The sequence below is a fragment of the Caretta caretta genome, chromosome 9, assembly GCF_965140235.1.
Source record: "Caretta caretta isolate rCarCar2 chromosome 9, rCarCar1.hap1, whole genome shotgun sequence".
Classification (NCBI taxonomy): Eukaryota; Metazoa; Chordata; order Testudines; family Cheloniidae; genus Caretta; species Caretta caretta.
The window spans coordinates 64,582,210-64,609,073 of record NC_134214.1 but is presented as its reverse complement, the minus strand read 5'-3'; the positions used below and the strand labels follow the sequence as shown (position 1 = coordinate 64,609,073).

The window sequence follows — 26,864 nt, the reverse complement described above, 5'->3', positions numbered from 1 at the left end:
TCAGAGTAGCAGCTGTGTTAGTCTGTATCTGCAAAAAGAAAAGGAGGACTTGTGGCACCTTAGAGACTAACAAATTTATTTGAGCGTAAGCTTTCGTGAGCTACAGCTCACTTCATTGGATGAAGTGAGCTGTAGCTCATGAAAGCTTATGCTCAAATAAATTTGATAATGTTTTCTCTGACTACTTTGTGGGTGCCTCAGTTTCCTCTATGCACTTGTTAAGGATCTAGATGGTGGGATAAGGGTGTGTGATTGTTGTAGAGCCCTAGAGGGTCAGTGTGATGCTGTCTACATCTATACGCTTTACTGGGTGTTTGGTTAATGAGTGTTTTGTTAATGAGTTAGCCGACTGACTAGCAGTGATTTCAGCAGAGAAAGAGTCTGCATGCATTCCAACGGAAGAGTCCTCCAAGCAGGTGGAGGAAAGATGTTGTTTTAGACTCAGCAGACTGTATAGATTTGGTGATCAAAGACTCTAACTGAGACGTAGGTGAACAAAACCTAAGTTTTTAGGAACTTTCAGTTTCTTCTTGTATTTTTGTGGAGACTGAACTCTTCAGATTTTAATTTGTTTTATTTATTTACGTTTATGGATAATGGTGAAGGTAATGTCTGTGGATTATAAAATAGCCGTATCATGCTGTAAACATTAGATTATTATTTGTTTCTTTATAATAAGATTTTATAAAGTTATTGAATTAAATTCTTTTCTTTAGTTCCTTTGGGGACTTGAATGTGGGGAGGCTGACCCTGTGCAATCCTTGCTGAAAATCCTTAGAGACTGAACTCTGGGTCTCCAGCTACTTTCTGTGGGAGTTGGGTTGTTTTTTTTAAGGCACTGGAGACAGAAAATGAAGTGAACTCTAGCCGACCCAAAGGTTACAGCAGCACCACTCAGGTTTCCGGCAATTATAAAAAGTTGCTGTGTGTTGTTAAAAGTTGCAGTTTCACAACAAAATCCTGGCCTGCAATTTTTTTTCATTATGCTGTTCACACGTTTCACTGCAGGAAATGCCCTTTGCTCTCTGTTCTTTCACATCTTTCCTGCCAGGTTGTTAGTGCTTGGATCTCTTTGCCCTTTATTTCCATGGTGTTTTCTGTTGTTTCTCTCAGGCTTAGTCAGGTCTGGTCTACACTAAAAAGTTTTGTGGACAAGTCAACATGGTTTTCCATGTGTTCCCCCCCCCCTGCAGTGTAGCTGCAACTGCAGAGTGATTCTATCAGCATCTTTGGGGAGGTGTGGCTATGCCAGCAGAAAATCCTTCTGATTGTTTATGCTCTATCTGCTGCCATAGCTATACCGGCAAAGTGTGGGTCGCGCAGACAAGTCCTTAATCTTTTCTTTGTATGAATCATGAGTCTGTCAATTTTTGAAAAGAATAGAAGCATTCACAGAATTCCAAGGCATAGTCAATGTGATAGACCTTACTGTAAAATGTATATTATGTAGTTAAGAAAAATTATCCCCATAAATAAAATTCCTTCCACTTTCCCTGAAAATTTCATTAACACTTTTGGCTATTTATTTTCCAGTAGGTTGCCCTTGGCCATATCCTGAGACTTATTTATACAAAATCAGGTTTGTTGCTTGTGCCCCCTCCAAACCTGCGGTATTGTCTTTAACTTCTTGATCCATGTAAAAACCCATGTGGGTCTAATGCTAACAGGCTGTTTAATTTAATTTCTGTTTTTGTTATTTGGGTTATCACTTTTCTTCCTACACATTAGTATAATTATCTTCTTGTGAGTTTTTCAATCTCTGTGTTATTAAACCATGCAGATTTAAGGTAGGTTTGTGGTAAAAGTATCACCAAGTATTTAACAGTATATATACATACAAGAAATAAAAACCAATCCAAAGGGAATCATTTTCAAACTGTGGGCCCAATCTTGTAATCCTCATCCCAGTTATCTATTTGTAAATAACAAAGTGCTGCAATTAACTAGGGGTTGATGATGCTTTTCTCTGGAGGTTGAAAATTTAGCCAGAAAAGTTCCCTGTATTTCTTTATAGGACAGCCACTTTCCTTCCAACTATTCTGGCCAAATGTCTATTGCTGTCCCATTAGGAACGCAGTGTTGCCAATTCTCATGATTTTGTCATGAGTCATTGTTTTCCTTAAAGCGCCAGCTCCTGGAGTCAAGGGGATATATGATCATTTCAGCCTTCATTCTTACAGAAAAATGAGCGTCTAGCCCTCATGGTGCTAGAGAAAGCTTCAGAATGTGACCTCAATGCACTCGAGGTTCAAAAAGAAGAAGACAAAGAAAAAGAACACCAAATCTATTATGTTTACATAATCTCATGATTTTAAATACAGTCTCATGATTTTTGAACATTTGGAATTGGCAATATTGGGAACAGGAAATCCCATTTTGTGAAGGCCTCTAGCTGTGTTTCATTAAACCTATGTTCCATCAAGATCAAAAAGATATTAATTCCTCCACTTCCAAGATAGGCTGGAAATGGAAAGTGGGGCATCATACTGATCACGGTGTCTAGTAATTGTATGTTACTGCAGCAATTTACAGCATGCCTATGGTATACACAAAAGCGAGTGGATTAGATGGATCGGGGAATTGGTAAAGAGGAATAAAGCTCTTTAGTTTACTTGTTCTAATTTTGCCCAGGTTAGTGATAAAGACCATGGCTGTTTGGTGGCCCAAGTGAAATGAGTTGGGGTCTTCCAACTCTCTGGCAGACTTGTGTCCAAATCACAAAAACACCCCAATAATTGTCTTGAATTGGTCTCCTTGTTAGTCTCAGCAGGGAGGGAAAGATTGAATGGGCCATTGAGTCTCTGAACTCCTCTTGCTCCTATAATCCGTCCAGAACAGGGTTGAGACACATTGGTAATACGCTGCAGGGAAGCTTACGCTACTGACCTCAATACTCTACTTGCTCTGTGGACAAACAGCCTCCAATAGCCAGTGCTGTCACTCTAGCAACTTTCAGAAGATGTACCTGACACTGCAAAACCAGTTACGTTATTGCCTTTTCTGTCAGCCTTTGTTAGAAATACATTTTTTAAAAAAACCTCTCTGCTGTTGTTCTTCTGCTGTTGTTCTTTGGGCCTTTTACAGAGTATTCTAAAATTTTTAAATAGTTTTTTAAACTGCCAGTTTAACTGTAATAGTTGGAAGCTTAGGTTTGTTTCCATCTCTGAACCATTTGCTTTAGCTGTGGGTTAAGTTCTAGCTGTTATCTTTCTCTCCTCCTGCACGCAGAAGCAGCATTCTTTTATGTCCATGCTGTGGGCTGCAGCCAGCCCCTTACCATTACTCCAGATTACTAGTGTCTGTGGTGGAAGAAGAAGGGTACATCAGGTATACACTAGAGCAGGCAGACCATGACTCTGATTTATAGACCCCCGTCTTAGAATTCCCCTTACACAGAGTTTGTGGCATATCATTTCCATCAGTTTCCCTTTTGGATGGGATTTTCAGGAGTATGCATAGCCCAAAGACAGAATCTGACCCGTAATTCTTTAGGCCCACCTACACCAGCCTTTAGGAGGAAATCTGCCACCATTTCACCGGCATGGTGAAGCTCCATCGGTAATAGTAAGTGTTTGAGTGCTAGCTAGAAAAGGCTCTGTCAAGGCTGAATCCTCACTCTGTCACTCCGAGTGCAGAAAGTGGGGGCCCGCAAGGATTTTAAAAATTAATACTGGTCACTCCAGGCTTGTATTACACTCCCAAGGTTACAGCTTTTCTCTGACCTTGGCTTGGTACATGCTGCCACCACCCAAATGCAAAAAAACCTCTTTGAACCGAGGAAGGAGCACTTGGGAATTCCTTCCTGTGGGGTACCCTCAAGCTCTTTCACCCCCCACCTCAGCGGGGAAGAGCTGAGAAAGAAAACAAAGGAAATTAGCTGCGGCTAGCAGCTAATCAAACTGCATGCACAAACCTCTTGGGACACCAAAAATCCAATGCTGTTCTTAAAAAAGGTAAATTTTATTAAAAACAAAAAGAAAGAAAATGAACATAGGCTTTTGCTAGATTTTAAAAGGGCAATTCCAAAAACCAAGCACCCAAAATAGCTTTCTTAGGGGTTCAGCTGAAAGGTTACAAGCAAACAAAAGCATCTGGGGTTAGTACAGAGGAGATCCACAAGCCAAAATAAAAAATAAACCTGACTTTGTCTAACTAAACATTCACTATCCAAATAATTTCTTCTAGGTATGGAAAATGAACTTTCATACCTGGTTCAAGCCTTACACAACATTGCTGCTCTATGTCTCCTTCTCTGGAGAACAACAGACAAAGGGAAAGTTTATTTCCCAAATGTAAAAGTTCTAGCCTTCCCATTGGCTCTTTTGGTCACGTGCCCTCTCCTTTTTCTTTTACCTGTTGGTTTGTTAACGCTTTACAGATAAAGGAAGCAGAGAACAGACACCAAGAGGAATTTTACAGCTGGCTGGCTGGCTGGGTGTTCATATACAGGGCTTAACCGCCCCCCACCCCTTCATTTATCACAAGATCCGTCACCCACCGAGTGTCTTAACTGCCATGATGCCTAGAACTGTGCTGAGCTGGCTGAGATAAATTGGTTGAGATGCCAGAAGCCAGTCTACCCTGTGCTTTAACTATAGCTATCACTGGTGGCGCTTTATGGGATAACAATGGAGCAAATTTTAAGGAGAAAAAGCCTAGACACTCCCCCCAGTATGTGTCAGGCTGCAACAAAATCTCAGTTACTTCCAAAGTAGTTGCTCATGAGCTTCCCCTCAGGTAGCCTGCACATTGGCAACATGGGCAGGAGCAGAAGCCTGGACTCAGAGGAATGAGATCCTTCTGAAGCTTATTGGTTTTGGGGTACTTTTGGATTAAGGCAGAGACAGGCCTAGACCCTAAATACTGCTGAGGACTTGGACAACAGTGCCTTTGAAATCCACTGGGCTACTTATTCAGTTGTGTTTGGTACTGGGAAGAAAGAAATAGTGCCTGGATTAGGCTGTAGTTATTAACCATTGGAGGTTAAGGATTGAATTACTGCCCACCGACGGATGATCTGAAAATACATATACTGTAAACCTCCTATTTTATTAAACCTGATTACATGGAGGTCCACGTAATCTGACATGTCTTTGTCTCATGGCCTGAAATTGAATTATTTAGGGAAGCCGTAGGTAGCACAGTTAGTGTTTTCACTCACCTAGTGATGTCAAGCAAGGCACTTAGCCCTTTGCTCTCATGGCACATTCCTGAGTACAACTGCCACTCAAGCCACTGTAATGCCATAGCGTAGATGCTGCCAATATTGATGGAAGGAGGTTGCCTGTCAATGTAGTTAATCATCTCTCCGAGAGGTGATGGGTGGGTAGATGGAAGAATTCTATCTATGGTGGTCAGGGTGCAAAGTTTTTCGCAGCTCTGAGCAATGTAGCTTTGTGAAACTAATTTTTAAGCAAAAAGAAAAGGAGGACTTGTGGCACGTTAGAGACTAACCAATTTATTTGTTAATAAATTGGTTAGTCTCTAAGGTGCCACAAGTCCTCCTTTTCTTTTTGCGAATACAGACTCACACGGCTGCTACTCTGAAACCTAATTTTTAAGTGTAAATCAGCCCTCAGTTACCAACAGTCGCCTAATCAAGGATGTATTTTCATGCTGAATGCGTGTTGCTGTTTCTTCTGTTGTCTCTGAGCAGGTGCAATAGCCTGTAACAGACCATCTCTTATTGTAACTGAATTTTAACAACTCAGTTATATTTACTTTAAATACATGAATTCATGGTGCTGAATGTTGTCTATGAGGCTTATTGTCCATTTCCATAATGTTGTGAATTTCTGATTTTTAACTAGATTTCTGGTACCTCGTGAAACCTTCCTAAAACTGGGGTTCTTCAGGGTAGCCAGTTTTGGGAGTGAGCTGCCCATAAATTTTAAAGAGAATTTTAGTGCCCAGTCATTCTCTCCCAGCATTACTGACTCCAATTTATTCATAGGGATTTTTTTTTAGGGTAGCTCCTCTCTCCCCCACTATGACAGCCACTAGGGTTAAGTCAGAAGTTTCATGCTTTCAACCCTGTGCTGAGTGCATTCAACCACAATGCCCCTTCCTTTGTAAAGAAAATCAGTGAATCAAATCTAACCTGATCAAATTTGGCTCCAGAGGAGCTACAGTAGGAATTAATTTGACGCACATTCTGCTCTCAGTTACAGCAGTGTGAATCTGAACTCCATGAAGTTATGCTGGATTTGCACTGGTGTATATTAGAATATAGATAGTGAGGTCTGCCTGTAAAGGCTTATACTTTAAGAATTTAGGTGTATTTTTATCACTTAACTAGTTATAGAGGTATAAAAACAAAGAATCAAAATAGTCTGCCTGGGTATGGGCCGTCTTTTACTAGGATAGTCTGAGGCCTTGTTCTTAGGCTGCTAAGGCCTTTGGTGAAGCAGCAGGGGCAGCCATAAACTGGGAAGTGTATGGTCACATCCTCACATTCCAAACCAGTTACACTGAAATAAGGTGGTATTGGGCTGTTAGGAAGATGATCCTTTCCTGATAGTGCCCATCACCACCAGATAAAGAAACAGATCTTAAGATGGTTAAAAAAAACTTAGTTTGATAGCTGAAACCCTCATTTCTGTACTGTTTTATTTTTATGGCCCCCACTTTTTTATTGTTAATTTGTCTGGTTCTTTAATTGTTTCTGTCCTGTTGTATAATTAATTTTGCCAGGTGTAAGTTAATTAGGATAGTGGGATATAATTGGTTAAAAAATTATGTTACAATATATTAGGATTGGTTATTTAAATTTTAGTAAAATGATTGGTTAAGATATACCTGAGAATATTGCTGTATAAACTGGGGTAAAACAGGAAGTTGGGGGAAGGGAAATGGGAAAAGGGAATGGGGAACAGGGACACGAGGTAAACGCTCTGCTGAGTCAGAGCTGGGAAGGGGGACACGGGATTGTCATAAATATACAGCTATGGGTAGCATAAAATCCCTCCTTACCTATAAAGGGTTAAGAAACTCAGATAACCTGGTTGGCACCTGACCAGAAGGACCAATGGGGAAAGAAGATACTTTCAAATCGGGGGGGGGGGGAAGGCTTTGTTTGGTGCTCTGTGTGTGTTCTCCCCAGAGACAAAGGGAGAGACCAAACAAATAATCCAGCTCCCACTGAAATGATACATCTAATATTACAGAAATAGTAAGTAATAGCAAGGAAATGCATTAGAATATCTTTTGTTTTAACTTGTGAATTGTCCCTATGCTAAGAGGGAGGTTTATCCCTGTTTTTGTAACTTTAAAGTTTTGCTTGGAGGGGAAATCCTCTGTGTTTTGAATCTTTTTGTTACCCTGTAAAGTTATCTTCCATCCTGATTTTACAGAGGTGATTCTTTTATCTTTTTTAAAATAAATTCTTCTTTTAAGAATCGGATTGATTTTTTCATTGTTCTTAAGATCCAAAGGTGGGTCTGTGTTCACCTGTACCAATTGGTGAGGATATTATTCTCAAGCCTTCCCCAGGAAAGGGGGTGTAGGGCTTGGGGGAATATTTTGGGGGAATAGGACTCCAAGTGGTCCTTTCCCTGGTTCTTTGTCTAAATCACTTGGTGGTGGCAGCACACTGTTCAAGGACAAGGTGGAATTTATGCCTTGGGAAAGTTTTTAACCTAAGCTGGAAAAATAAGCTTAGGGGGTCTTGCATGCGGGTCCCCACATCTGTACCCCAGAGTTCAGAGTGGGGAAGGAACCTTGATGGGGTAAACACTCTGCGGTGTCAGAGCTGGGAAGGGGGACACAGGGTAAACACTCTGAGGCGTCAGAGCTGGAAACGGAACACTGGGGACCAATCGGCGTATAGAAATAAGACTGATTGGTGTGAAGGGCTTCGGAATATGCTTGCTTGGAAACTAACTCCAATAAACATCGCATTGTCTGCAATTCGGACTTTTGGTCTTCTGCTTTCTGCCTACGTGACAAGAACCAGGGGAGAGGGTGAAAGGAAACCCCTTTAACATCTTGGTGCCGTGACTCGGATGCATCACGTCAGACAGATGAGTGGCAGCCCGGTAAGTCCCCCTCCACAACAATCCACGCAGCTGCTTGGAGGGGGTATGGCAGGCTCTCATGATGGTAGTTGTGGGTTCTGGCAAGTCGGTGTAATGGATTTTTTATGGAAGAATCAAGGCCCATTTCAGGTGCAGGGGTCAACCTGGGATGACATTAAAAAGGAAATGGGGGGCTGTCATAAATATAAAGGGAAGGGTAACCACCTTTCTGTATACAGTGCTATAAAATCCCTCCTGGCCAGAGGCAAAATCCTTTCACCTGTAAAGGGTTAAGAAGCTACGGTAACCTCACTGGCACCTGACCCAAAATGACCAATGAGGGGACAAGATACTTTCAAATCTGGAGGGGGGGGGGGGAAGGCTTTTCTCTGTCTGTGTGATACCTTTGCCAGGAACAGATCAAGGATGCAAGCCCTCTAACCCCTGTAAAGTTAGTAAGTAATCTAGCTAGAAAATGCATTAGGTTTTCTTTGTTTTGGCTTATAAATTCACTGTGCTGGAGGGAATGTGTATTCCTGTTTTTGTGCCTTTTTGTAACTTAAGGTTTTGCCTAGAGGGATTCTCTATGTTTTGAATCTGACTGCCTGTGAGATTATCTTCCATTCTAATCTTACAGAGTGTTTCTTTTATCTTTGCTTTGTTCTTCTAATAAAGTTCTGTTTTTTAAGAATCTGATTGGGTTCTTAGGGTCCTAAGAAACCCAAGCTGGTCTGTGTTCAACTTGTTTATTCTCAAGCCTCCCCAGGAAAGGGGGTGAAAGGGTTTGGGGGGATTGCTGGGGGAAGAGGAACTCCTCCAATGGTCCTTTTCCCTGGTTCTTTGTTAAAGCGCTTGGTGGTGGCAGCATACTGTTCAAGGACAAGGCAAAGTTTGTGCCTTGGGAAAGTTTTTAACCTAAGCTGGTAAGAATAAGCTTAGGGGGTCTTTCATGCAGGTCCCCACATCTGTACCCCAGAGTTCAGAGTGGGGAAGGAACCCTGACAGGGGCAGCGTTAGGGGACCCAGAGGGATGGCGGCTTGCGGAGGAGCCCACCCTTGGTAAATGGGTAGCAGAAGGAGGTCCATGCCCATGGGGACAGGATGCCTTCCAGGGAAGGGAGGCACTTAAGTCCATTTGTAAGAGGTTTGAAGTAAAGGCAGCATTATGGCAAGCTGCCAGTAATCTTTCAAGTTTGGTGCTACTCCAGTGAAGGCTACTGGAGGATTGTAAATTAGACTTAGGGGTGGTTAAAGATGATTTGGCACAACAGAGTTTGGAGTCAAAAGCAAAGTTAACAGACCGTCTTAAGAGACAGGAGCTGGGACTTGGTCCTAGGGAACTGGAGGAAAAAAAAAGTTTCAAAGTGAAAAATGGCAGGGTTTGCAGGAGCGGGTAACAACCCCCACTCTTCTCCCAGAGCCAGGATAAAAACCTGGGGATAAGGGTTCCCAACTGTTTAAACTTAGGTAGCCCTACCCTTTGCTCAAAGCTAACTATATCCTTTTCTTCTTTTTCTTCTCCTCCTCCTCATTTTGCTTAATTTGCTGCTGTTAGCCTGTACTTTAAAATAACTTCTCAGGGTTAATTGGTTGCTTTCCTCCACTACCCCTCTCTCACACTTTTGTTTTTTCTGAAGTTTTAATGGAGGGTACTTTATATATTCATGTAGAATGTTTGTTTGGAAAAAGCATGCTGGAGTCCATTGAAATTTTTAGAGTAAAAGACGACCAAGGAGATAAAAGTTTTTTACTGCCTTTTTGAACAATCCCAAGGTGAAGACAGTAAAGGGTAAAAGCCAGTTTGCAGAAATGAATACTACAGAGTCTGGGGGGAAGTAAACAAATAAGAGTTGTGGAAATGTTAAAAGGTAACGGTTGTGAAGATGTTAAAGAGTAACAATTTGAAAGAGTTTTTGGTTTGATAATAAAACCCAGTTATGTAAATGTAATTACTTGTGCAACTCGATACAGTCACATTGGGTGGAACCCTGGTAGTTAAATAAATTATACAAAGGGGTCAGGTGGCTACTACCACCGCTATGTTTTTGTCCCCAGGAGCCTTTATAGCTATTCTGAGGGAAAATGGGCCCTTTCCCACAAAAATGGTCTGCAAAGGACTGCTGCAGGCAGCCAGATACTCTAATCTATATTATTTGACTATTGGATGAGTTAATCAAAATCACTAAAGGAACGTAAGGGGTTTCTATTAACCTGACTGCCTCCGATTGTACAAGATGGAAGTGTAATCGGGGTACAGTTGTGTAAAAAGTAATGATAGCAGTGCAAGGAATGTTAAATAGAATATGTATGTATCTTTGTGTGTGTGTAAATATATATTGTGTAAATATGTGAAGTTTTAAGGACCTAAATCAACACTCCTGGTTTGTAAAACTCTTCTTTTGTAGGTTTAAAATAAATTGGTTTTATTTTGGTTTTAAATAATACCACTAAAAATCCATTCAAATCTTTCACTCAAAGTTGCAGAACTGACACTTTTTGCCAGACACAGGTAACCAGTTTTGTTTGGCTTTGGTATTTCACATTTAACCATGAAGGGTACCTCAATTCTTTTTATAAAGTTTAATATGTTTTAAAACATAAGACCAAAGTCATGGTTGTGGTGGGAGGCGGCCGGGGCCAGGGGATGGGGGGAGACATTCTGGATCTTTTTTTGTGTGTGCACAGGAAAAAAGAGAAGGAAAAGGGGAACAATGTTGGGAGTACTGAGCCTTGGGGTGGCTCTGGGTGATAGGACTGTCGCTGTGGTGGGGGTGCATGAGAACTCTGTGAGCACAGGGAGGCAATAACACCTTGTGTGAAAGTTGATGTGGCTAATATAATGTTGTAGAGTTGAACTATGGAAGGGGTGTGCATTTTCCCAGAACTTGTGCAGTTTATATTGTAGAAAGGGTAAAAGAAATGCAAAGAAAACTGCTACTTAATTTAAATCCTATTAGGGCTCCATAAGGAGCCACAATAGGTTGTGTTTTCTTTTTCAAATGGCTGTGTGTTTTGGAAGCAGGAGTTGAAAGTGGAAAGAAATCAAAACTCTGGTGGAAGTTAATTGTGTCCCTTTTAAGACAAAGTCTCTGAGCTGCTAATGGCTTTGGATCCAAAAGCGAGCCAGAAAGCCTCTGTGGATGCAAATTACCTAGCTAATAGGAGGAGAGAACTGCCCATAAATGGCAGCACAAAGGAGCTGCAAATAATAAGTATACCTGGTCAGCAAATAAGCTACTTGTAAGCAAGAAGACTCAAATTATGACTTCCAGAGGAAGGTGAAAAAAGAAGTCAACCCTAAGAATAGGAGAGGGAATTGTTAACCCTAAGTAGAAAAAAATATACTTTTTGTGTGTGTATGCAGTGCTGAAATCTGACGACAGGTACAAAAGAAGTCTGCTTACATGCATGACATCTCTACGTTGTAATTCACCAAAACCCCTAGCATATAATTAAATTAAAGCCTATGCAAAGATTTCAAGAGGGTAATGAACATACTGGCCTCAAAGGCAAATTGTCCAAATAAAACGGATGGTATAACAAGATACTGAAAAACACCCACTGGTAATAGATTTGATGCTAATGTTGTTGTTAGTTTATATAGCAATAATGCTTCTCACCTATTACATGTGAATAAACTTAAAGCTAGGCACAGCAGAGAAACCATTATAAACGTGGCCTGCTGTACAAGAGGGGAAACTGAGGTACACCACCTCATGAATTTCATAAATGAACAGTGGGATAATTCACTGAACTAACTATAGAACAAAACAAGGACAGTGTGGAGGCAATCCTTCTGTTTTTCCTGCAATTAGCAAGCAGATTTGTAAAAGGCAATAATCTGTCCCCACCAGGGGGCTGGGAAATGTTTCTTTTGTTTTTCAGACACTCTACAAGCAAGCTGGTGCCAGTGGAAGAATAAGTCAGAGCACCATGGGTCTACTGTCGCAACAAAGATTGTGTTGTATGTTTGTGTTTTGTTATTACTGTTATTTTGGTGGATATTGTACAAGGAGGGTTAACACATATAGCAGCAAAGGTCAACGCATTGTATGACCTGCCTGGGAAGCATGGTCTACCCAAGTTGGGAAATCAAGTGCAAATAAAAAGGCACAAAAAAAGGTGGGGTTAAGAAGGAGGACGTATAAATTGTTACATGCATATTACAGGGGAACCTACAAAGGGGAACCCAAGAATTCCCTGGCCAGGAATGGAACAATTGTTGTTGCTAATCACAGTTGTAAACCCTGCCCAGATCCCGTGACATGAAGTGGCAAAAGGAGGGAACGCGTGGACTGCGACATCCCCAAGTTGTGGTAATAAGGCAGATAAGGACCTTAAGGATTTACCCGTAGAAAATTGTACCACTGATCCCCCCGCATGGGAATCTGGCAGTGCTGGTATGTGGTGTACGGATTGGAAGGGAAGGGATCCTAATCTGGTGGAGAATATCAAATTTATCAGGAAATATTGCATGGTATTCCTTAAGATATGTCATGATCAATGACAGTGGAAAAAACAGTCATCTAGACATGTGGTTTGTTACAGAGGGCCCAAAAAACATATAACCCTCTGGTCTCCTGGGGTGTTTGGATTATGGCGTCCAACAATTAGGGTGTGATGTTACCATGTGTAATCATAATGGTCCCTGCATGGAGGAAAATCCCTGGACGTGCAGTTATGTACACATCACACTGGACATACAGTCTCCCCTGGGACACTGGGTATAACAATTTAACCGCTTTGCAGAATGTAACCCTACAGGTAATATGGATGCCAAGGTGGAAGAATCCTGATCTAAACTGGCTGCAGCCTGGAGCTGGAAATACTTCCGGATGGGTGAATGTGTGGGAGTGGGTGCAACCAGTGCTTTTCAACATGGCTTTCCAGTACATAACATAGGTGGTTCACCCCAGAGAATGGTGGGTGGACCGGGTACTCCCCAACTGCAGTACATACACAGAAGAGTTGAGGCAACAATTTAATTGGTGGGTGAGGGGAACATACATGAAATAGTTGCTGAAAAAAGGATTTGTGGGCAGCAGCAAACACAGGGTTGGGAGTATAAAATCTGGGGGTCTGTTGGATTAACTAAGTAACTAATAAGCCAGAATGTAAGACTGCAGCAGCAAATCAATGAGCTACTGGCACAGCAAGTGTCTGCAGTCGCAATGGGATGAAAAAGGGCAGCAAAAGTGAACGTGCAGCTAACTCAGTGGACAGGAAACCTCGTGACATGGGTGGAGGATGGCTTCAAAAGGCTAACTTGGGAGGGGGAAGTGTGTATGGGGATACAAAATGCTCAACTCTGGGGCTAGCATCGGTGTAATCGTTACAGTGGTACCTTGGAATCGGACAGCTACGAAGATGGTCCCCATGAGCCCTATGGGAAAAATGAGAAAGGGAGGAGCTCGCTGGAAACCACTGGGAAATAGATGGGAAGGATGAAATGATGTAAAATGAACAATAATTCAGTTAAGTAATTGTCCAGAGAAAATATTTGAATGTGTCCCTCCTCAATGGCCATGGAGGGGCAGAATTAATGGCCTGTTGCAAATGCAGGCCATTATGGGTAATATGTATAGGGTGTTTGCTTGGCATGTACACACCACTTGGGGACACAATTGCACCAGCATCTTGCAAAGTTACACACATCTACACACTGCCATCAGGACTATGGTGCATAAATTAATCTGTGGAACTCATTGCTGTGCACAATCAAACCAGTGCATACTAGCCAATTCCATACCAAGTGGTCAAGCTGGTTTAAATAATACCCCATTTTTTGATAAATGTCCAGTGAACTAATGATATGGACAAAAGCATGCGAAACCTGCAACTGCTAGCAACTGGACGCATTTAAAATATACACTTCAGGATGGCATTACAGGGTTTTAACCCTGTCAAAGGAGGAGAAGCAGTGTTTTTGGTGGTGGCCAGGATGTTGGACTATACTACAGTGGTCAGGACTCTTGGTGTTGCTGTAGATTATCATAGCAGCTGGTGTATTGTTAAGTATATTTGTGTTACGTTGTATATGGAAACAATCAAGAGGGGCCCAACCCTCTAAAGAACAGCCACTAATTATAACCTATAAGTAATGTAGTAACCCCTCCCCCACCACTGTACTAGGCAACCCAGACCCAACCTTCTTGGGCCCACTACAACGGGAAGTGTGGAACACTAATTGAAGTAGATGTAGTATGTCCATACGAGAGAAGGTGCAGGACATGGTACTACACGAGGGGCGGTGTGACAGATGGAGCTTTGACACATTTCACCTTAATGCCTGGCCCTATCAGGAAATGTGTCGCCATACGTCCTATGCTTTTCCAGGGATACCTGGGCAGGAGGATCCCAAAAGAAAAAGAAAGGGATGGAGTGTTAGAATGTAGATATTCAGGCCTCTGTAGAGGCCTATACTTTAAGAACTTATTACTTAGCTAGTTATAGAGGTATAAAAACAAAGAATCAAAATCCTGTGCATGGGCCTTCTTTTACTAGGATAGTCTGAGGCCTTGTTCTTAGGCTGCTATGGCCTTTGGCGAAGCAGCAGGGGCAGCCATAAGCTGGGAAGTGTATGGTCACATCCCCACATTTCAAACCAGTTACACTGAAATAAGGTGATATTGGGCTGTTAGGAAGACAATCCTGTCCTGATAGTGCCCATCACCACCAGATAAAGAAACTGATGTTTAAGATGGTTAAAGAAAATTTAGCTTGATAGCATCCTCTCTGGCAAGAAATCACTTATCAATCATTTATCACTTGTGAAACCCTCATTTCTGTATTGTTTTATCATTATGGCCCCCACTTTGTTATTGTTAATCTGCCTGGTACTCTAATTGTTTCTTTCTGCTGTATAATTAATTTTGCTAGATCTAAGTTAATTAGGGTAGTGGTTAATTGGTTAAAAATTATGTTACAATATGTTAGGATTGGTTAAATTTCAGTAAAATGATTGGTTAAGGTATAGCTGAGAATATTACTATATAAACTGGGGTCAAACAGGAAGTAGGGGGAAGGCAAATTGGAATCATGTTTGCTAAGGGGAGGGAACGGGAACAAGGAATGGGGAACAGGGACACAGGTAAGGCTCTGCGGCATCAGTTGGGAAGGGGACACGGGGTAAATGCTCTACAGTGTCAGAGCTGGAAATGTAACACTGGGGAACGATCGGCATATACAGATAAGCCCGACTGGTGTGAAGGGCTTCAGAATATGCTTGATTGGAAACTAACCCCAATAAACATCACATTGTCTGCATTTTGGACTTCTGGTTGTCTGCTTTCTGTCTATGTGACAAGAACCGGGCGAAAGGGTGAAAGGAAACCCCTATAACAGTGTAACTCAGAGCAAAGCTTATCCACCATTAGTCACAGAAAAGGCATACTAGTGGGAAATAAATGCTATTTTCAAGCTTCCATTAAAAACACTGGGAGGTTAAAAGCCAACAATTAAAAAGTGCTTTGAGGAAGCACTTGATGGAGTCCCTTTGACTGTGCCCCTAATTATGTTTTCTAGTGTAACTGTTATGCTTAGCTACAATAATAATAATAAAAAAACAGCTGGAGAAGAACTGACCTTTCTATGCAGTGTTCACTTACGCCAGATCTTCTACAGGTTTCAGAGTAGCAGCCGTGTTAGTCTGTATTCGCAAAAAGAAAAGGAGGACTTGTGGCACCTTAGAGACTAACCAATTTATTTGAGCATAAGCTTTCGTGAGCTACAAGTACTCCTTAAGGTGCCTCAAGTACTCCTTTTCTTTTTGCAGATCTTCTGCAGTTAGTACTAATGCCTTTTCCAATAGCCTGTTAAAACAATTCAATAGAGGGTGCTCTTCCCTCTGAGTCAGAACTGATGCAGGTTTCAGAGTAGCTGCCGTGTTAGTCTGTATCTGCAAAAAGAAAAGGAGGACCTGTGGCACCTTAGAGACTAACAAATGTATTTGAGCATAAGCTTTCGTGAGCTACAGCTCACTTCATTGGATGCATTCAGTAGAGGAAAAAAAAATGCATTCATTTTCCACTGAATGCATCCGATGAAGTGAGCTGTAGCTCACGAAAGCTTATGCTCAAATAAATTTGTTCGTCTCTAAGGTGCCACAAGTCCTCCTTTTCTTAGAACTGATGCAGTGACCTATCAGAGTATTAGAGGAAGCTGTGTTGTTGGACAGGTGGCGTCTTTCAGATGAGACATAAAAACAAGGTCCTGACCATTGGTGGCTATTAAAGAGCCCTTGGTACCTTTCACAATGGTGTAATTCCAGTGATCTGATTACATTCCAATTTGGGTATGTCATTACTATCACTCTCCCCTTTCACTTGCTTGGTTTCCTTCATTTTCTGACCCTAAAACCAGTGTGTAGTGTGGTGTTCTGTGTTGTAAACACTTACTGCTTTCCCTCCGGAGGTGGCTGCCTTTCGGTGGTGCGGATGTGGGCTTTGATGTTTGCGAACAGCACGGTGTGTAAATAATAATACATATTTCACAATCCTACAGATAGACACAAAGTGCGAGTTTGGATATTAAGATTAATATATTTAATCTTTCTTGTTTGTAAAACAAGACATAAATTTGTACATATATAATTTATATCTCTATATATTTATATTTATTTATATATACTATATACAGACAATAAAAAAGTCTCCTCTCTGTTAGGCTGAGAGATTTATGGAGGAATGATATAGGCATGATGGGGAGCTCAAGGAAATTCTCCATTTCTTATTAGATAATGGATGGGGACAGCTCCGTTGGCCTTCAGGACTGTAACAGGCATCGCCTGCCATGGACTGAACTCTGCTTTGGCTATTCCACAGTATATTTTGCTACATGGTTCTTGAAAGCCGGAGGTGAGAGGTTGCTCTGTCCATATAGCGAGATCCTCCCTTCTTTGCTGATGACAATGGCCAAAGGCTAGTTGAAGCTGTGGGCCAGGGAATGTTATTGCACTAGGTAAAGGACACATGTTAAAAGCACATTGTGCATTTCCATAACTCGTATGAAAAACAAGAGATTTCAAATGTGTGTGTCTTATAAAAAAATAGAGATGAGGTGATTCATTAGATTGAGATCCCTAATCATCTCTACACTCTACAAGTGAGTGTGCATCTCCCTTCCGCCACCTGCCCTCATTAGCCAATCAAATTTCTCTTTCTGAGACTTGGCTGCATATGCTCTAAAACACAGCAGCACAGGGATCCCACCGTGGCCTGTTCTCCTCATGTGCGCATGAGGCAGAGTTGCAGGGTGGTTAGGGTGGATGCAGAAACTTGGGGTTTCCCCTCACCTCTGTTTTGGAGGAGAGGGAGGTGCACTGACACACCAGTTAAGGCGCGCCGATTTGTTAACAACAGACGCTAGGTTTGGGGGGTGTCGGGGATGATGGAAAGCAAGTAGGCACCATTTCACCACATGTCTGGAAGAAAAAAATCCAAAATGCTAAAAACGACTTCTCTTGGCAATCGATCCAGTGGCATAGTAAGAGAGAGTTCCCAGGATCTCCCCACCTTGAGCAGCAGGCAGGTGGGAATGACTGGCTCATGAGGTGGAACTCGTGTCTCACTTCCAGAACAACTCTTGAATTCCGACCACATGCTGTAGGTGAAAGCCAGTTGGGTTTACTCTCTGCTGCTCACTCCCTAATGGACATTACCACACCGTCCCACAGGGCTGTGGAGAGAGGGTGAGGACTGAGCCTTCACAGTACCTGGAGAGATGGGTCAAGGAGGTCTATGCATAGCTGCTAGCCCAGCCTGTGGCTTGTTATAACTATGGAAACAGGCTGGGTTCCCCAGGTGTTCTTTAACTCAGCTATATCCATCCAGCTGAGGAAGAAGGAAAAGACACCCTGCTTGGGTGCATTAAGTTGTAACCCTGGGATGCTACCTTGCACTAGTGACCAGTGACCAGAGCAAGTGCATGCACACCTGGGCTGGCATTCTGAAATCTGCTAGGGCAACCCAACTCCCTGCATCAGGTCTATAGGATTCCCCCCACCTTCAGACTACTTCACTCCCTCTAACGTGGCCGTGGGGACTTTTATATTTAAGATCCCTTCTGCTGCTGAGGGCAGCACTTGTAGTCTGAGGGTCTCTGGAGGCGTAAGAGCTGTTTTCGTGGCAAGATGCTGGCTTGGATCCAAGCGGACTCGGACCCAAGTGCAGCTGGAGGGTCTCAGCTCAGTTCCTACTTACAGACTGGCCCAGTGAACCATGATAAAGTAAAAAGTGTCAGCTGTCTGCACAGGGGAGACCCAGACCCAAATTAGCAGGGGGCGTGAATTGCTACACCTCCCAGGTAAGGTCATTGACAAGACGGCATGGGAGAGCATGCAGAGTGGCCGCCGGGAGCCCACCTACAGGCTGGCAGACAGCTAACTATAGACTTAAGTTTCTCCTTCAAAATCCACCAATGCAGCTAACACTCCACAGAGAAGTAAAGAATGTCTTTGCCCCTGCAGCCCCCGTTACAAACAGGCCTTCCCTGCAGGGACACACTCACCACAAGAACCACTGACACACAGCTTGGAATACGCTGGTTCCTTCGGTTCTGTAGCCAGCTTATTTATTGATCAGCGTCTTTAAGGAGCGCGTGAATGTGCTCATAACAGTTGCAACCGTGGCTGACTGGCGGGACTGCTGCTCTGCCGCCTGGTGGTGACTCAGCGTTCTGGCCGTCGACTCCTCCGCCGCCCTCAGCAAGAAGGTGTAATTCCGCACCACCTCCTCCACCTTGGTCAGCAGCTCTTGGCGCTGGGACTCCGAACGCACGATGTACACTAGCTTAACGAACGTCTCGATGAGGCTGCTCAGCACCTGGAAGCTGCTTGTGATTGCTGAGAGCATGTGCGTCGGGCTCTTGTCCACGGCTGCCACCCTGCGGCAGGATGCCCTGAATTCTTTGAACTTCAGGGCAAGCTCTTGCTTGTATTCGGCCAGCTGGGAGATGTAGGGTTTGCAATCCCGAACTTCAGGGCTCACCACACACTGCCTTAGGATGGTCAGGAGCTCATTAGTGTCCATCTGCACTGCCAGAAACCCATCTGGCAATGCATAGGCATGGCCTCGAAGGGCATGGACCTTAGCCAGGCTCCCCTCAAAGGTGGAGGTCCTTAAGTCTATCTCCTGGGTCTGGCTGTCTTCAGGGCTGCTGCAGGCAGTGGCATCCAGGACCTGAAGGGTCCTGCTCATTACCGGGACCATCTGATTGTCCAGCTTCATGCCTGGCAGGATCTGCATGGGGATGGAATAAGAGAGCTCATCCTTCTCACTCCCATCATCTGCCACGTCACACTTCCGATAGTAGAAGCAATACCGGATGGAGCAGCACTTCTTGTCCTCCATATCTTCCTCCGGCAGCTCAGCATGACTAGGGTACATCTCCTCCTGGATGGAGAAAGCCGCCGAGCCCTTCTGGCTCTTCTTCTCTTGTGCTATTTGAACGTAAGATGCGTCACCTGTTCTTGGGGATTCCTGGATCTTGCTCTTAGGCGCGGAGCTGTGGGCCCCGGGGTCACCCTCACTCTGCAAGCCTTTCTGCTTGGCTGGATAGGTGTCCTGGTAGATGTCAGAGGAGAGAGATGTTCGGTCAGTCTGGTCTATTTCGCTGACACTGTAGCGGCGCATCAGCTTCTTGTAGTGCGGTGCCCCCATGCACTCTCCCCGGGAGGTACACGTTGTCAAGCAAGACATGCTATTCTCTGGATCTGACCGGTAGTCTCTGGACTCTAAGCTTGTGGATCGAATCCGCCTGCCCTTAGAAGGGCTGCTCATGCTTGTAAGCCTACCTGCTTCTGCCTGCTTCTGGTTGTCAGGGGTCTTCTCCCTCCCTTGCCTCTCCAGCTCCGGTGCGGCTATCTGGTTGGGGTGCGGTCTCACCCCTCTGCAGATCCGCTTGCAGTCGCAGCTGCGCCTCTGCTCCCTGGACATCCCTGGGACTTTCTGCACAGGGCTGCTCTTCAGCTGACAGCTGCAGCGCCCAGGCACAGAAGGGTGCAGGTATTCCGGTGGCGGGAGGTCACCTTTGGTCTTTGGCTTGAGCAGCTCTTCCAGGAATTCCAGCTCGTACTGTTTCACCTTCTGTAGCTGGGCCTGCCGCTCATCCGTCTCCTTCTTCAGCCGTGTCGGGAAGGTCGCAGAAAACAGCTTCCTCAACCTGAAGTGGGCTTTCGGGGCTTTGGGTTTAGCTGGAACATCAGAGTCCTGCTGGGTCGCCTCCAAAACCTTTTCCGCTTTCTTGGAAGGCACAGTGCTAATCTGCAAGCCCTCAGATCTGGACACCAGCTGGATCTGCCCTTTGGGATCCTCGCTGGTGCTCCTGGTGGACGGAGGGTGCAGACTGCTATCCTCTGCTTTTAAGCTTTTGGCACAACTTTCATGCTGCATTTTCTCCCCTTGGCTTGCAGGACCAATGTGTCTCTGGTACGCGGGGTTAGCAGCATCACCTTTTGCTTTCTGACCTGGCTCCCCACTTGCTGGCTTCCCTCCAGGGTCTCCGCTCACTTTCTGCAAGTAGCTCTTTGAAGGAAAAGTCTTGAGGTGCTGTCTTTCGCCACCCACAGGGGAGGGATGGAAAGCGTTGCCCCTACTGCCATGAGGCTCTTTCGGGCTCAGAGAGGCTTCACCTTGTGGCTGCGGTTGGCAGTCACACAAGGTCTCCACAGTTGGCTGACTCCCTTTAAATTTTAAATGCTTGCTACTGGAAGGCACACAGCTGCTGCACACACTGGCCTGCTTGTCTGCTTTAGGACTAGCCACCACAGCTGCCACTTGGGCAGGCGAGCCTTTGCTGCTCACCACTTGCTGCAGAGCAGCTGAAATGGTCACTCCGCCCTTAGGATCCAGGGTTAGTTTAGGGCTCAGCCGGACCTCTTTGGGAATCTTCTCCCGTAGATCCTGCACCTGGTCCCTGCTCAAGGCAGCCGCAGCGTGCAGCGACACCTCAAAGGCTGCTTTCGAGTGGCTGGGGCCTTTGCATTCGGAGCCCGGCATTGTCACGCCCCTGTTCTTCTGCTCATTCAGCTGTGGTGAGTGCACTGGCTGGACAGCCAAAGTGTAACTCTGCTCTCCGGGCTGCTGCTCCTGCTTACTCCTGCTGCAAGCGAGGCTGGCGGTCTGGTTAGAGAAAGCTGACTTCAGGGAAGGGCCTGGCTCCTGGCGCCCCAGAAGGTATGGCGAGGTGAGGACGGCTTGGGCAGCACAGCTCTGGATTCGAAAGGGAAGGTCCTTCCTGGCGAGCAGGTTTTCTTTGTTGATGTGCTGGGCCAGGAAGTAGGCTGCATTCTGGTGCTGCTTCATGACCGAGACCATCTCCGAGACATCGGTTAGCTCTGAGGAGTTGGTTTCGTGGCCAGAGTCCAAGGAGGACTCGGGCGTGATGGCAGCCAGAACAATCAGACCTGAGAAAACACAAGAGGAACATGGGGACGTTATGCTCAGGTCTCACCGCTGCTTGGAGGAGACAGCAATGCAGAGGGGCAGGAGAGTCCCAAAGACGGCAGCATTTGCTGGGGGAAAGAGAATTTCAGCAGAGAAACCTCAGCTCCCTCCTCCCACCACCTCCAGAAGAAGCACAGCTGGGAGCTTGGAGAGGTCTTGACTGGCTCACCAGCTCTGGGCAATGCCTCTGTGAGTGAATGGGAATTAGTCCAGGCAAGTCTAACTGAGACTGATTGCCAGCTTCACTCTGGCTTGCTGTCTTAATTCAACAAGAGCATTTAACCTGGAAAGAGGCCCGGGGAAGGGTTCCAGCACTAGGAACAGTAGAGCCATAGGGAGTCGTCTGGTGCAATGAGGGAAACCTGGCAGTAACAACACTGCTGGAGCGTGGAGGGGGATCTGTGAGAATTGGGGGAGGCCCGTGTTGCTGCCCACGCCCAGCAGGCCTTAGTGTGATCACCCTTTACTGAGCCTGAAGGAATCCAACTGACAACACATTTGCACTTAAAAGGGCAACCTGGCCAAGGTGGCTTACAGCTGCAGAATCTACCAGGGCAGGATAACCCGGTGAACGCCCACGGCCAAATGTCTGACTTCAGCGGGGTTACGCCAGGGGTGAGTTTGTCCCACAGCGTTGATCTGGTGGCTCATCACTATCATTACTAACCAGCACACATCAGCCACATAGAGAGGCATGCTTCGGCTCTGCTTCGCCCAAAGGCAAAAGAGCTGCCTCTGGAGAGGCTGACTAAATGGTTTGTGCTTGGGGAAGGAGTGGGCCACTGATTTCCAAAGCAGCTGCCCTCTCATGTCCCATGCACGAGGGGCACGGGTTGTAACAAAGCTTCCCAGAAACAGGCGCTGACTTCCCAAATGCTGGGGGGTGCTCAACCCCGGCTCTGTCCCAGGCCCTACCCCCACTCCACCCCTTCCAAGGCCTCGCCCTGCCTCTTCCCACCCAGTTCTGCCCCCTCCCCCAAGCATGCCGTGTCCTTGCTCCTCCCCCCTCCCTCCCAGGATCCCGCCCCCCTCTCCTCGCGATCAGCTGTTTTGCGGTGTGCTTAAGGCTGGGAGGGAGGGAGAGGCACAGATTCGCGGGGCCCACTGGCAGGTAGGAGGCGCTGGGGGCTGAGGGGGAGCTGACAGGGGTGCTGCTGAGCATCCACCATTTTTTCCCTGTGGGAGCACCCACGGAGTCGGTGCCTATGGGTGCAGGGTAACCAGGATATTACTGCATACTGCCAGCTGGGATTTCCTTCCCTTCTTCATTATGAACAGTGAAGATGCTGCAGTGTACTGGAGACTGATGGCGTCATCTCTACAGGATACCCTGTCCCTGACATCAGCCTTGGGTGCGAGGGAAGTGGGTGTCTCAGGGAACTGATACGGGGTTATGGGGTCTTTCATTTCTAGGTGGCTGGTTCAAATTCACTGGTGACTGAAAGTCATCTGACAGCTGTTTGCTGGCTTGTGTGAAATCAGCATGGTCCCAGTCCAGTTCACAGCGGACAGGTGTCCCCATCACAACTGACACTGACTGCTGCTCTGGGGGAGGGCGTGTGCTGCAGAGACTGAACTCTCCTTCCAGCCTGAGAGCGTGTCTGGGAAGGGGCTCTCTGGACTCACACTGGGCCTGCTTTGTGCACAGGCAGAGCTCTCAACCCAGCCCCTTTCTCAATTCCCTGGGGGAAGGGAGGGCAGCAGCACTGCGCCAGCTGTCACACCGTGCGGCCAGCAGCAGATCCCGCAGCTTCTTCCAGCGGAACATCACGCTGAGTTTCTTTGAGGAGCTGTCAAAGCATGTTGGAGTACTGGCCATTTGGGCAGCATCCACTAGCTGTGCTGTTGTTGGTGACAGAGGTCATAGATCAGAGAGTCACTGAGACCGCCACCAACCCTGCACTGTCTGGAGCAAATTCCCCAAGTGTGCTTGTAACCTTTCCAGCAGTGTCTTGAAGAACCTACAGCTCTTACCCCACTTCCCCCTCCTCCAGGGCTGTCTCAGCAGCACCATGGAGGGTATAGCACAGAGAGCGGGGAGCCAGGATTGGGGGACCCCTCACAGCTCAGGGCACACCCTGCATGTCGGAACTCTGCTCTGCAGGGCTTCCTTGTGGCCCAGCCCGCATGGCTTTTGGGGTGCAGGTGGCTGGCTGGATCCCAGCTGCAGGGAGGAAGCACGCCAGCCATGGGGACTGCTGTTGCTCTCCAGTTCAGACAGGAGGATTCCATCCTCCAGCACCCCAAAAGCTTCCCAGCACCTGCCTGGCTACTCCCGCTCTGCACTAGTTCCAGGATGGGGCTCTCGCTAAGGCCTGTGCTTCCAGAATCCCCTCCAAATATGAATCAAAACTTAGACAAAAGGAGGAGAGACAAGGATGAGAGGAGAGAGAAAGGGAGGGGGAGACTCACCCCCAGATGGTACATGGAAGCACAAAAGCTCTGCCTACTCCACTACCTGCTGTCTGTTGTGGCTGGGGGTGCGGACAATCCTCCGAAGCAGCCAGAGCTTCCAGAGCCTGCAGGGTGGACACCAGGGCATCGTCCAGCTCCTGGGCGTGGTCTCGGACTGTCCGCGTTTGCACGCTGTCTATCAGCGTCACGGGGATCTCGTCGTACAGGATGCCGCAGAGGTGCCGGCCCTGCTCCTGGCTCTGCGCGGCCGCCCTGCGCTTGGGGTCGTCCTCATCAGAGCTATTATCTCGAAAGCCCGGAGGCGGGGCAGCAATAGCGGGGAGCAGGGCAGTGGTCTCGTCCTCTTCCTCATCGCTCCCCGGAGGCGGGAGGGACATCAAGTCCACTATGTTGTCGTGGGAGCTGGCAGGCTTGCCACCTTTCTGAGAGGCTAGCCGGCTCTTGAGTTTGGCTTTGCAGGAGTTACAGTAGAAGCGCATGGCGTCGTTCCTCGTGTGGTTGTCCATGGTGTTGGCCCTTGCCCTACTTGCCTGGCGGTCCCGGTCAAGGCCATTCGGATTGTACTCATTGGCAACACCGTCATAGCCTTGGCCGGAGCTTTTGGAAGTGGGGTCGGATTTGGTCCTGGGCCTGGTTTCCTCAAAGAAGATCAGGTTTTCATTGATGTCTGTCCTGTTTTCTTGCTGCTTCCTCTGCTCCCGCATGTGCAGGTAACAAAAGCTGACGAGCTCTGAGTCCGACCCCTTGGGAACTCGAGGGCTGGATTCCCTAGGGCTGGAGGCAGCGCCACCCAAGAACCCGCTCTCTTTCTTTCCCGAGGGCCCCACTGCAGCCGGCCGGTGGATGTTGTGCGGGTTGATGTATTCTAAACCAAAATAACAATTATCATGTTAGAGCAGTGCCCATGAAAAGGAAGGGACAGTCAAAAAATCCATCATGCACCGTAGGGAGTCACCAACACTCACCTGCCTCCCGCTAGTCTACCTATTGCCTTAAAATCCTTGGGACACCACAGTGGGCATGAAACATGCAGCAGCACAAAGGGCACAATCTAGGTGGACACAGCTACTTGTTCTCCTTCAACACACCCACTTCCCAGCCCAGCTAAGCCAAGCCTAGCCCTCCCTCGCAGTGTGCCAAGAGCTTTTCCCAGCTCGGCTGATATGCTCTCCAGCAACACACCTGGTGCATTCCCCAGTCCAGCTACTGCAGTCTCCTGCCAGCTCTGTGGCACATTCACCAGTATTCAGTTGCGTAAGAGAATTTATATACAACGTCCAGTACATGCATAAAAGTATCATTTCTGTGCCGGGTAACAGCAACAGAAACAGGTGGGCAGCGACCCAGCAGAAAGGACCCTTTGACAAACTGCACAGTGATGTGTGCCGTGCTCATATGCTCTGTGGCTCACAGCAAGAACACCAGGTGCCTTAAGCAGAGTGCCAGATGTCTTCTACTTGAATGAACCAGCTGGGACATTCAGCAGAACGGGAGTTTCCCACCTAGATGCAGCAGCTAAAATTGCCAGCTTCATTCTAATGGTTTGTAGGTTTTAGGGCCAGAAAGACCATTGTGATCATCTAGTCCAGGCCAGAGAACCCCACCCAGCAGTTCCTACATCCAGCCCAACAGTGTGTGGTGGAACTAGTTATCTGTTGGGAAGACATCTACTTTTTAATGTAAAGACTCCAAGTGATGGGGAATCTGCCACTTGGGATTCTACTCCACTGGTTAATTACCCTCACTGCTAAAGATTTGTGCCTTACAATCACCTTGAATTTGTCTAGCTCTGGCTTCCAGCCATTGGATCTTGCTGATCACAGAAATGTAGGGCTGGAAAGATCTCGAGCGGTCATCTAATCCAGCCCCCAGCGCTGAGGCAGGACCAAGGATACTAAGACCATCTAGACCAACTACAGCCCTCTAGCATCAGTAGTAAACATTATGTATGGAGTGTCCTCCACCCTCTGGAGATTTCTTTGTGCAAGGTGAGACATAAAGTCCAGGCCTTGTAGCGATTTCTGACTGCATTCGCAGCTGACCTGCATAGCTCTGCTGAGAACTAGTGCCAGGGACACAAGCTCCTTGTTACAAAGTATAAACAAAATCAAATAAATCCTTACTGAATTCATTAGCTCAGCAACTTGGGCAATTTGTCTGCCAATCTGCACATTTGTATTAAACTGTTCATCACCTGCAGTATAAAAACCGCAACAAGACTATATTTAAATGGAGACATCAGTGGCTAGGAGCTAAATTTGTATAGCTAAACAGCAACTCCTCCATCATGAACCCCTCTTTTCTTAGGAACTGCACGTCTCTGGGGACTTGGATGGGCGATGGAACTTTCACTGCCAGGTCACCAGTTCAAAGCCAGCTCCCTCGTCAGAAGGCTCAAGAGAGAGACTGAGGACCAAACAGGACATGGAGACTGAACTATTCCCTCCCTTCTAGAAGCGGGCAACCTCCAGGTCTAGGTTGAAGTGAACAGATGGGGTGAAACGCTGAAGTGACACACTTGTCTGTGTGGGAGTGTGACCCATTGTACGGGAGGGACGAGCCCTCTGCTTTATCCCCTCCTCCACATCCCTACATCACAGCCACCTAACTTCTGCCTACATGGTAGTGAAGTGACCACACTGCAGAGTAGCGCAAGGCACTCCCTCTTCCCCCACCTCCTAGTCTCAGGCTGAGCACATTGTTGCACCTGCAGACCCCTCAGCAAGGGGCAAGCAGGAGGCTGGCTTCAGGAACTGAGCTCAGGGTACTTGCCTGGTACTACAGGGCACTAGTCACCTGCCCACGGCACAGAGCCAGAGCCCATTTGATTCAAGGGAAAGTTGGGGGCAAGGAGGGGACCTTTGCTGCATATCTGAATCCCTTCTGTGGGCCAGCTGTGTATGTTTCTGGGCTGTGGGGTAAGGAGGAGCTGGCAAACAGCTGAGCTATCAGCTGTCACCGTTAGTGTTAACACCAACTTTGAGAGGATTTT

At 46.3% G+C, this 26,864-nt stretch overlaps 1 protein-coding gene across 5 annotated transcripts in view; it reads right to left on the bottom strand.

Moving 5' to 3' along the window:
- Positions 1-16,535: 16,535 nt before the first annotated feature.
- The window catches only part of FRMPD3 (FERM and PDZ domain containing 3), a 148,481-nt gene continuing 138,152 nt past the window's right edge, over positions 16,536-26,864 (bottom strand). For all 5 annotated transcript variants that reach the window (XM_048864202.2, XM_048864200.2, XM_048864201.2 and 2 more), the window contains 2 exons: positions 23,916-24,737; positions 16,536-21,417 (listed from right to left, as the gene is read on the bottom strand). In XM_048864202.2, coding sequence (XP_048720159.1) covers positions 18,581-21,417; positions 23,916-24,737 — 3,659 coding nt within the window. In that variant the 3' untranslated portion in view covers positions 16,536-18,580. The remainder of the gene's footprint in view (positions 21,418-23,915; positions 24,738-26,864) is intronic.